This window comes from Carlito syrichta, unplaced genomic scaffold (assembly GCF_000164805.1).
Source record: "Carlito syrichta isolate Samal-C Ts95f unplaced genomic scaffold, Tarsius_syrichta-2.0.1 Scaffold314298, whole genome shotgun sequence".
NCBI lineage: Eukaryota > Metazoa > Chordata > Mammalia > Primates > Tarsiidae > Carlito > Carlito syrichta.
Window position 1 is genome coordinate 441,913 of NW_007258394.1, and position 11,483 is coordinate 453,395.

General features: G+C 44.9%; 1 protein-coding gene across 1 annotated transcript in view; it reads left to right on the forward strand.

The window, feature by feature from the left end:
- Positions 1 to 10,515, forward strand: part of TGM4 (transglutaminase 4) — a 30,881-nt gene extending 20,366 nt beyond the window's left edge. The window contains exons 10-14 of the mRNA XM_008071375.2: positions 1,521 to 1,772; positions 5,961 to 6,239; positions 6,836 to 7,005; positions 8,077 to 8,213; positions 10,374 to 10,515. Coding sequence (XP_008069566.2) covers positions 1,521 to 1,772; positions 5,961 to 6,239; positions 6,836 to 7,005; positions 8,077 to 8,213; positions 10,374 to 10,515 — 980 coding nt within the window. The remainder of the gene's footprint in view (positions 1 to 1,520; positions 1,773 to 5,960; positions 6,240 to 6,835; positions 7,006 to 8,076; positions 8,214 to 10,373) is intronic.
- Positions 10,516 to 11,483: the final 968 nt, after the last annotated feature.

The following is an 11,483-nucleotide window of genomic DNA, read 5'->3' on the forward strand; positions in this document are numbered from 1 at the left end:
CATTGCTCTTAAAATGAGAGGTAAAAGGGGATGGAAGGTGGCTCCCAGAGATGGGAGGAGCTGGTAACACACTTATACTCCCTGCCTTCTGCCTGAAGATTCTCAGCTGGGCATGTTGAGAGCTGTTTCTACCCAGGGAGTCCCAGAAGCGTTTATTGAGGTGGGAATAGTCACAATGGCAACCAGACAGTGAGGAGCCCCGTGCCCCTGTTCAAAAAGGGACCTTAGAAGCCCACTTAACAGCAGGGCTCGGTGGCTCAGCCTGTAATCCCAATGCTTTGGGAGGCTGAGGTGAGTGGATTGCCTGAGCCCGCGGGTTCGAGACCCACATGGGCAACTTGGCAAGACCTCATCTCTACAATCAATCAAAAATTAGCCAGGTGTGGTAGCACGTTCCTGTAGTTCTGGCTACCTGAAAGGCTGAGGTGTTAAGGATCGCCAGAGCCCAGCAGTTTGAGGCTGCGGTGGCTGGGAGCGTGCCACTGCACTCCAGTCTGGGTGACAGAGTGAGACTCCAACTCAAAAAAAAAAAAAGAAGAAGCTCACTTAACCCTCTCCCTTTATACATAATGCCTGAGGTCCATCCACAAGTTAGGGGCAGAGCCAGCGTTAGATGAGTCCAGTTCTTCTGAGTCCTGGTTCCTCACTACACGGAATTCACAGGCTTGGCCTCTTGAAAGAGGTAAGTGAGAAAAGCCTGTGTGTAGAAGATGAAATAAAATAATGGGCCAGGTGTGGTGGCTCAGGTCTGCAATCCAGCACTTTGGGAAGCTGAGGCGGGAGGATTACTGAGCCCAGGAGTTCAAGGCTGTAGTAAGCTGTGATCATGTCACTGCACTCCAAACTGAATGACAAAGTGAGACATCAACTCAAAAAAAAAAAAAAAAAAAGCAAAAGCAAACAAACAAAAACCCCAAACTAACACTGAGATTGGTCAGCCAAGAGACTAACTCTCACCAAGTTGTCAGTGACTGATAAGGGGACCTCTCTATGCACATGCCAGAAATTTAAAAGAGAGCACTTAGAATGGAAATGTTTTCATGAGCCTAGATCCATAGCAACAGTTTGCATTCATTTCAGGGGCACAATGCTGAATACTTTGCCTGTATTATTTCATTTAATCCCAATAGTCTTATGAGGTTGGTGCTGTTTTTATCTCCAGTTTTCTAGGATGTGGATCCACACACAGGTAAAGTGACTTGCTCAAGGTCACAAAGCTTCAAGGTTTGACACCAGATGTCAGACTCACATTGTGTGACTCTGTGCTCCACTGGGAACTGGTATGCTAGGATGGGTTGACAGGCAGAGTGACTTCCTATAACTGGGATGGAGGCTTCCTGACCTGCTTCAAGTCAAAGCTGCCATATGTCCCTCTTTTTGGAAGTGTTACCTTTTGAGCAAAGCTTGCCTGCCAGTCCTGTTAGGGTTTATTTTTTTTTTTTTCTGTCACTGGGTCTAGGCAGGGTTGGCTGGGGAATCCTCCTGAGAACTGAGAGCCACCCTCCCTGACTTCCCTTCAGGTGCCTACTGCTGCGGGCCCTCGCCACTGGCTGCCATCCGTAAAGGCGACATCTTCATGGTCTATGACACCAAGTTCATCTTCTCAGAAGTAAATGGTGACAAGCTCATCTGGATGGTGAAGTCAGTGAATGAGCAGCAGGAATTACACGTGGTCTCCAAGGAGACCATGGGCATCGGGAAAAACATCAGCACCAAGGCAGTGGGCCAAGACAGCCGGAATGATATCACCTCTGAGTACAAGTACCCAGAAGGTGACCAGCATCATAGGGCTCCTTCTAACTCAGCCCTGAGTCACCAAGACCATGAAAATAGTCAAGAACAGGGAGTGGCAAACCTTTCTGTAAAGGACTTGATAGCAAATATTTTAGGCTTGTGTGGGCCATCCAGCCTCTGTGGCAATTACTGTGCTCTCCTGGGTAGCTTTAAGGTAGCCACATAGACAAATGCATAAGTGAATGAGCGTGATTATGTCCTAGTCACATTTTATTGAGACATGTAGGTGGTGGGCTAGGTTTGGCCTACAGGCCAAAGTCTGCCAACTCCCAGTCAAGATGACAATGGTGATGGTAAAGAGTATGAATTTCTACATTGATTTTTATTCATAGCTATCATTTATCACCAACAATAGCAGCTACCATTATGATTAACCATTTGTTAATAATTATTACTAATTAATAGTTGTGGCAGCAGCTAATATTGCTTGAACATTTACTACATGCCTATCTCACTGCTAAGCATGTGATATTCCTGACCTCACTTGGTCCTCACACTGGCTTTTGAGGCCTGTACTCTAGTTAACATTTTAGAAAACCAGTGTTGGGGTTCAGAGATGCCAAGTTACTTGTCCAAGCCCTCAGTGAGTAAGTAGCCGCTCTTATTCGTCCCACTGCACACACCTCTGCAGGTCCCACACCAAGCCGGGGGCTTCTCTGGAGGCAGGTCTAGCCTGGTGGGGGGAGGTGGGGCATGTTCAGTCAGACAGGAGGTATGTTCCTTGGCTTTCTGGTTCCGATGGTTCATTTGGAACATGGAGGTGCCATTTGCTGTGCTTAGGCCCACAAAGGGGGTGAAGACAATCCAGGGAGGGAGGATGAGTCGGAATTCAGGGTGAACTCAGGATGTCAGGAGAATATCCAGGGACGGGTAGAATGAGCCCAATGGAGAGTGAGCACACAGGTGTTGGCAGTGACACAGGTGCTGCCCATAAGTTTCCTTTGTCCTGAGATGGGCTGCTCCTGATACTGTGACCTTATTATCCCTTAGAACAGGCCTCTCATCCCTCCTACCTATCCTAGCTGCGGTGTTGGGCTTCCCTATGAGTGGCCAGGCCTCTTCCACATCTGCAGACAGCCCTCCCTGTCCCCAGGGCTTCCTCGGTTCCCATCTGAGCCCCCAATTTCTCAGCAGCAAGCTTTAAGACCCTTCTCTTTTCATCCTGGCTGACCTGGTTGGTTTTGTGTGGGTCTTTCTTCAAGTGAGCTGTTAGGACTGGGGAGCAGAAAGCATAACTTGTACCTCTTTTAAAGAATGTCCTAATTGAGGTCTGTGCATTGCTTCACCAGCTGATGAACGCTGGGAGCTCTCCAGTACCTGGCAAATTAGGGATTGTCTTCTCACCCTGGCCTTCTGGGCCTCGCAGAACTGGCTTCTAGCTTTCTTCCTGAGTTCCAGTTCATCTCCAGCTGTGCCGCCTGCTTCTCTCTGAAATGACTGGCTACTTTCCCTCTACCAGACTTCTGCCACGCTCTCCCCATCTGGAACTTTCTCCTCTGCAGTCTACCATCCACACCCTCCCGTTGCTCAGACCCTGCCTCTGTTCCTGCTGATCCTCAGTCACATAGAGCTTTCTTTCTTCCACGGCCCCTTGGCTGTGGCTCCCATACCAGGAACTGAGGAAATGCAGATGACTTTATATGGTTTCCTCAAAGGGTTCAGAGTTTAGACGGGAGCAAACAGAATGTGGGGTGTAATAGGAAGGCAGGATATAGTAAGGGCTGCTAGAGATGGAACCTCTGGCTGTGTTGGGGAATGGAGGGTGGTGTCCAGGAAGGCGGGCTTTTTCCCAGCCTTCATTGCAGCATAGTCACAAGCAGGTCAGTTGGGACTCCAATTTATTGTGAGCTTTGTGAGTTTATACAGAACCTTGCACGGTGTAGGCCCTCAGCAAATATTTCCTGACTATAAATGAGTCAAGCAATGACTGCCAAGGCGGCCCAGGACAAACTGGAACTCTCCTCTCTGAAGTCTCTTTGTGTTCAGAGTGGATGTGGATGGAGAGCTTTGTGGCTAAGTTCAGAAATCCCTCCTACAGCTGCTGTCTGTTGAATAAAATCTTATCCCCAAGTTTGTTTTGAGACTGGGCAAATTTGATCAAAAGCAATTAGGCCAGAAGGAGTCTTTAAAAAAAAAAAAAAGGCTAGGTGAGGGAAGTATCAAGGAGAGAGAGATAGGATAGAGAGGGAGACAAATGGTATCTGTCAACTGCTATACTTGATGGTGTTCCTCAGTCTCTGAGGCTCTGTTCAGCTTTTCTCATTCTTTTTTCTTTGTCTCTCAGACTTGATCATCTTAGTTGACCTACCTTCAAGTCTGCTGACTCTTCCTTCTACAAGCTCTAGTCTGCTATTATTGTAGTTTTCAATTTCAGAGTTTCTATTTGGTTCTTTTTAAAAAATAATTTTAATCTCTTATTCTCTGTTTGGCAAGTCGCTGCTCTCATATGTTCCCTTAGTTATTTTAATATATTTAAAGTTGGTAATTTAAAGTCTTTGTCTAGCTGGGCATGGTGGCTCATCCCTGTAGTCTCAGCACTTTGGGAGGTTGAGCTAGGAGGATTGTTTGAGTCCAGGAGTTCAAGACAAGCCTGGGAAACACAGTGAAACGTCGTCTCTACAAAAAATTTTTAAAAATTAGCCAGGCATGATATCACACGCCTGTAGTTGCAGCTACTTGGGAGACTGAAGCAGGAGAATTACTTGAGCCCAGGAGTTCAAGGCTGTGGTAAGCTATGATTGTGCCACTGCACTCCAACCTGGGTGGCAGTGAGAACCAAACTAAAAAAAAAAGAAAAGAAAAGAAAAAAATATTTTTTTCTAGTAAGCTCAATGTCTGGGTTTTTTCAGGAACAGTTTCTATTGACAGTTTTTCCTGCCCTGTGTATGGGCCATACTTTTTTGTTTCTTTGCATGTCTTGTAATTTTCTGTTGAAAATCAGACATTTTAAAGATTATAATATGGGAACTCTGGAAATCAGATCCTGTACCCCATCCCAGGTTTGTTGTTTCTGTTTGTAGTTTTTGTTGCATGACTAACAACATGCAATGTTTAATGACTTCCCTGATATCATTCTGTAAAGTCTATAATCTTTATCGTGCAAGACCACTGAAGTCTCTGCTCAGCTTGCTTAGTGGTCAGCTAGTTACTGGACAGAGATTTCCTTGAATTCCTTAAATCAATAAGACTCCTAACCTTTTCCAAGAGACTCTGCGTGCAAGATGGGGGTACACACACATTTAATGCTCTGGCAGATAATTTACAACTCTTCCTTTGCCTTCACTTCCTGCTTGTGCAGAGCCTCAAGATTAGATAGGAGTATGATCTTAGGGCCTTATTAGGTCTTTCTCAGACCATCTACATTTTGAAGAATCTATCTGAGCCTTTCAAAGCCCCTATGGCCATCTTATTCATCAGCTTTTCCTTTTAAGTCTTTTGGTCAGCTTCTTTTTCCCTCAACTGTTATTGCTGCCTTGGCACCTTCAAATGTTAAACAATTGCTGCTGTTTTGTTGTTGCTATTGTTTGTCTGTTTTAACAAATGCCCAAGGAAAAGGCTATTTGTAACAAGAGAGTTCTGAGTCAGGTCAATAAAGATAAGCTCTGAGAATGGGGATTTCCAGGGAGTTGTCATTGTGTCAAATAGCAATTCTCTGGTAGTGGAGCTTTTAGGGAACTCCAAAATCATTCTAACCTCTCCAGAGGTGGCTAGGCTGCTGGTTTTCACTGTGATTTGGTGCTGTTGGTTTTCAAGGCTACTGTGGCGCTGGCAAGAAGGGATGGGATTCAGAATGCCACAAAGCTCTCCTCTTACTGAGATTAAACTGTTTTTCTTTTTCATGAATAAATGCTCCTTAGATTGTTATAAACCTTTAGTTAATTTCAAGAGTTCTGAAGATTTTGATGTTTGCCAGTGTTTGCACTACTTTTTGGAGAATCAGATTTTTGGAGGTGTTTATTCTGTCATTCCCACTGATGTCCGAATGTGCTATTACTCAGGAATGGGGATTGGAACATATCTCTGTGTACATCTATAGCAACTGGGCTCCTAGGATGTCTCTGGAGTCCTGGCCACATGAGCAGGCTCTCTCTGTTTTCAGGGTTGGTTGGGACATTTGGCCTTTGCAGTAGTACCCTAAAGAGGCTGCTTTTGTGTCTCTCTCTCAGGCTCCTCTGAAGAAAGGGAGATCATGGAACATGCTTTCTCCCTTCTCAGTTTTGAGAAGGAGTATGTCTCACCTATAAGAGATAACTTTCTTCAGATGATTGTCCAGGCAGATCATGTACTGTTTGGAAACGCTGTTAATTTCACCGTGACTCTCAAAAGGAAGACTGCTATTCCACAAGATGTCAACATCTCGGGCTCCTTTGACCTACAGATGTACACAGGCAAGAGGGTGGCAAACTTGTGTATCCTCAATAAGACCGTGATGCTCGAAGAAGAAGGTATGAGAGCCAAGGACAGGAGAGTTCTCACGTCCCAAGAGGGACCAGGGTCCCCACCATCTGGGATCCCTGTCTCTTTTGTAGACTACTCCCATACATTAACAAACTTTTGTGTGAGTGAACACAAACATTTACTGAGTACCTATCATTTGGTAGTCACAAGAAATTCAGCCACAGAAGAAATGTGGGCCAAAGAGACCACTGAACCGTGAGCCTAGGGTTTGTCACTGAGCTAGAAATTAGGGGTGCTGGGAGTGTTGTGAGAAGTCTTCTATGGTGGTGGAAATTGTATCCCAAATGCCCATTGTAATCAATGGGTTGTCGGTATGTAAGGCATAGTGTTAAGAACAAGTGGGACATCCTGATGACAACTAGTAATATCTGTCATGGACTAAGGATGGAAGCCAGAAGAACTCAGTCAATTATTAGTTCCATCTTGAGCCCAATGTCTTGTTTTCCAAAGAGAGGATGAGACATGTCCAAGGTTACCCAGTTCAATCCACCCAAAGTTAATCTAACTCTGTGCTTGATGATGAAAACTCATACTGGGGAGCTATGATAAATGACCTTTCCCCTTCTCCCTGGCTCTTTGGCAGTATCAGAAGTAACTCTGACCTTGGACCCCAAGAGCTACATCGACAGACTGATTATGCTAGATGATGATCCAATCATTAGAGGTTTCATCATTTCGGAAATTGTGGAGTCAGGTGAAATAATCGCCTCTGAGGTGTTCACGTGCTTTCAGTACCCCAAGTTCTCTGTACAGGTGAGCTGCCTACCATTCACAAAGGGCTCCTCCTGCCTGGTGCTTGACCATAAAGTGGGGTGGGGCCCCTAAGAACCCTCTTTAGCTTGTTCTTCAGGCTCATTGTATTCCTAAGAAAAATGGTACCTTGTTTTTCCAAACAGGTATTTCTGGAGCAGCAGTGGGTCTAACATTGTTCTTTTTTATAGTTTTTGGTTAACTTAACTTTAGAAGTTAAGTTGAATAAATAATACTTGCACATAGCACAAAAGTCTAAAGATGCAGAAGGTACAGTGATGGGGGTCTGAGAAACGGTGCAGCCAGGGCCAGTTGGGGGAAGTGGGTGCAGCAGTTGCAAGTGCTCTGACTCTGGACAAATGAAGGCTGGGGTGCTCTGAGGGAGGAGGAGCAGAGCCTGGCCTCTGGGCTGCTTCTCTGATCTGCTCTGTGAAGCAACATGGCTGGGAGGACATTTGGGTCTTTGGAGTCTTGTGTGTGACGTAGGACTCATGCCCAAGGGTACAGAGGAGAGCCTTAGTATAGTAGGCCAGGAGCCTGGGCTTGTCACATGAGCCTGTGCAGGTACTGAACCTTGGAGGTTGGGAAGGGCATCTGTGGAACTCCTCCCTCACCAGCGTCCCGTTTCAAGGACCCTGCTGGAGAGGCAGCCTTGTACCCATCCTTCCTGCTGGAGGGGGGCTTGGAAATACAGGCTGCAGCTGGGACTGGGTGGTCAAGGGGGATCCTGACTAGGGCTGAAAGAGGCCAGGAGGAAGGTCAGGTTAGGATCTCCAGCTGGCATCAGATTATATGTATTGAATTCCTTAAAAAAATGTCTGACAAAGCTCAGGTGGTATATATGTATATATGATTGTTGCAATAGAAGAAGCTAAGAGAAAGGCATGGAACAGATTCTCTTCTAGAGCCTTTAGAGAGTACATGGCCCTGCCAACACCTTGCTTTCAGGTCCATTCCCTAGCTTGATATAACTCACCACTGTGGTTTTACTTCTCTGCTTTAGCTTATCATGAAAGCACACACATGGCTCATTCACATTTTCTCTCCCCCTTTCTCATCCTCACTCTACTACAGTTGCCTAACACAGCCAAAGTTGACCAGGTACTTGTCTGCACTTGTATTTTCAAGAATTCCATGGCCATCCCTTTGACTAATGTCAAGTTCTCTTTGGAAAGCCTGGGTGTCGTCCCACTGCAGATTTCTAACCAAGGGTGAGTCTTTCTGAGCTGTTCCTACAAGAGAAATACTCTCCAGACCCATATCTTGTGCATGTGTGTAAATATTCCCGACATATGAATTCCCATTGTGGGGTCATAGGATCAAAATGTAGGTATATTTTACTTCCAAATTATTTCCAGAAAAGATTGCATTGATGTTTGCTCCACCAACAACTCTTTTTGATTCTTGCCAAGCTAATGGTCAGTAACCTCAATGCTGTATATTGCAGCTTTGATTATTTGTGAGAGTGAAAATTTATTATGTCAATTGACCATTTCCTGTGAATTGCTCATTGATATCCTTTGTCCCTTTTCCTACTGAGTCATTAATTATTTCATATTAATACGCATGGAGTCTTTACACAGAAAAGAGGGTTATGTGTTGCAAATTGTTTGCCACAGTCTGTATTAAAAAAAACAATAACTATGATGTCTTTCACTACTAAAACTTAAATGTCAATGTAGCCAAATTCGTCAACCTTTTCCTTTATGGATACTGAGTTTCATGTCATCCCAAGAGTATCAAGATATTCTCTTATGCTTTTCTAGAATTTCTGGCTTTATTTACACAACTAGGTATTTATTTGGAATTTAATTTTGTGGGTATAAAGTGATGTAGAGCTCCACCTTTGTTTATCATTTTCCTGGTACTTTGAAATCCTACACTTATTATGCTGTTATTGCCCATATATATGCCTGGGTCTCTGGATTCTTTCATTTGCAATTTCATTTGTCTTCTTCCAATGCAATATCATGCCACTTGTTATTTTAATTCTATGATAATTTGATATGATTATCACAACTACATATTGATATGTATTAGACAAATGTCCCTCTTTCCTCCTTTTTCCTGTCCATAGAACTTTTAGAATCATCTTATCATTTAAAAAACTGTTGGGATGTTTTTAAAAAGCTGTTGGGATTTAGATTGGTATTACATTGAAGTGACTGATTTATTTGGGGGAGAACGGTGCCAAATAACAGTATTGAGTCTTACCATCTAGGAATGTGAGATATTTTTCCATTTATTCAGGTCTTCGTTATCACTTTTAAAAAGCTTTATTGTTTTCTTCATATATAACTTGCATGGTCCTAGTTGAGTTAATTCTAAGGTATATTATAGTTTTTGTGAATGGAAGACTTTTTATTTTCTAATTGTTAGCTGGACTATATGGAAACTGATTTTGTTATGCTGATATATCCAGCAAAGGACTTTACTGAATCCTAATGGTTTGTTTCTGATAGTCTATTTTTATTTTATTTTTATTTTTTATTTTTTGAGTTGGAGTTTTGCTCTGTTGCCCAGGTTGGAGTTCAGTGGCACACTCAGGGTCACCCCAATGTTGACCTGCTGGGCTCCAGTGATCCTTCCACCTCAGCTTTCCAAGTAGCTGAAACTACAGGCATGCGTTACCACACCCAGCTAATTTTTGATTTATTGTAGAGATGAGGACTTGCCAAGTTGCCTGGGCTGGTCTTGAACCCACTGGCTCAAGCAGTTCACTCACTTCGGCCTCCCAAATGCTGGGATTACAGGCTGAGCCACTTAGCCCAGCCTGATGTTCTATTTCTTACAAGATGTCTGAATCTTCCAAGTAAAACCCAGTAGACTCCTATTTCTTTCACGGGGTTTCTTGATCTTTAAAGAGCACACACATTACCTCGGGGAATACTGTTACAGTTCAGTTCAGATTCTGATTCAGCAGATCTAGGTGTGTTTCTAACAAGCTCCCAGGTGCTGGCCTGCATTGTGGGACCCTAGACCACACTTTGAATAGTGAAGGGCCAGACAATTCCTTTCCTGTGGATTCATCATAAAACAGATGTTCCTCTTGGATTTCATATGAGACAACTGTTGCTAATACCCATGAAACAAAAGCATCTGTAGTAAACCCAGGCAGGGCTTAAGTTTTGTGAGATGTCAGAGTTGTAAGAGCTCCTGGAAACCAGCTGGTACAAACATCTTGTTGTATATCTGAGAAAACAGCACCCAGGATAGAGGTCCATGGTGCTGTGCCCTGGAATGGCCAGGACTTTCCAAAGAGGCTGAGTTGAGGCTGGGCCTCCTGGTTCCTCACCCAACTCATCTTCTCCCTCTCCCCACGGCATTCTTGGCTGATTGTGTGTCTGTCTGTATGGCTTTGAAATTTTCAGGACGGTGAAGGCTGGCGAGACCATCCAATCCCAAATAAAATGCACCCCAGTGAAAACTGGACCCAGGAAATTTATCGTCAAGTTAAGTTCCGATCAAGTTAAAGAGATTCATGCTCAGAAGCTTATTCTCATCACCAAGTAGCCTTGCCTGGTGCGTGGAGACGGAGGCAGGAACCCCAATGGGCTCTGAGCCTTGGTTGAGCATTTCAGCATTTCCTATTTTGTGCTTAGCTTTCAGATCATGGATGATTAGATTTGATTACTTATATGAGGGCAGATTTAAGAGCCAGCAGGTGGAAGATAAGGAGTTCAAAAACCAACACAAACCACAGGCAGCCAAACACACAAGACCAGGTCCCTCTTTTATAGCTAGAAACACCCAGCCTAAGTCATAGGACCTCACTCCCTTCCTGAGTTGTGGCCTCAATAATCAGGGCCACCATTGTCTAGATTCAGATCCACAGACACCCAAAGCCACAGATTCTCTCCCTGGAGCCACAGGCTATGAAAAGCCCAGAGCTGCCACCTGCTGGGGCCCCATGAGAAGCTGCTATCTCTTCAGGCCAAGGGTTCACCAGCCCTAAAGGCATCTGCCAACCGGAGTGTTCTCTTAGCACTGGGCTGGGCCTGCGAGAAGTGCTCTCCTCCTCTTACTTGCCTGAAATCCATGATTCCTTCTTGTCGTGCTCTCTGCCCACTCTCCTGGGATCCCTGATATCTGTACACACTGAATCTACAGCTGGGCCTGCCCTCTGAGCTGAAGTAGGACTGAGAGTCATCTGCCACTGGGTAGTCTTCTACCTTCTACAACTCCAGGCAGCTTGAAACTGACACCTGAAGCCCAACCCCATAGCTGGCCCAGTGATCCCATTGACCTGGGATGAGTTAAAATCTAAACCCTCAAGAGGGCAAACACAGGGAAGGAAGGAGGGGGAGAGGACTGGTGGCCATACCCCTCCTGGTGAGAGCCATGTCTACCTCAGGGATGCCGGACAGACTCCTTCCCTAGACCTGCCCCTCCCTCCGCAAGCCCCCCTACTGCCCTTGACTCTTCTCCAAGGGAGTGCTGTAGCCTCCTCTACTTTGGTCCCAGGCAGACATTTCACTCTC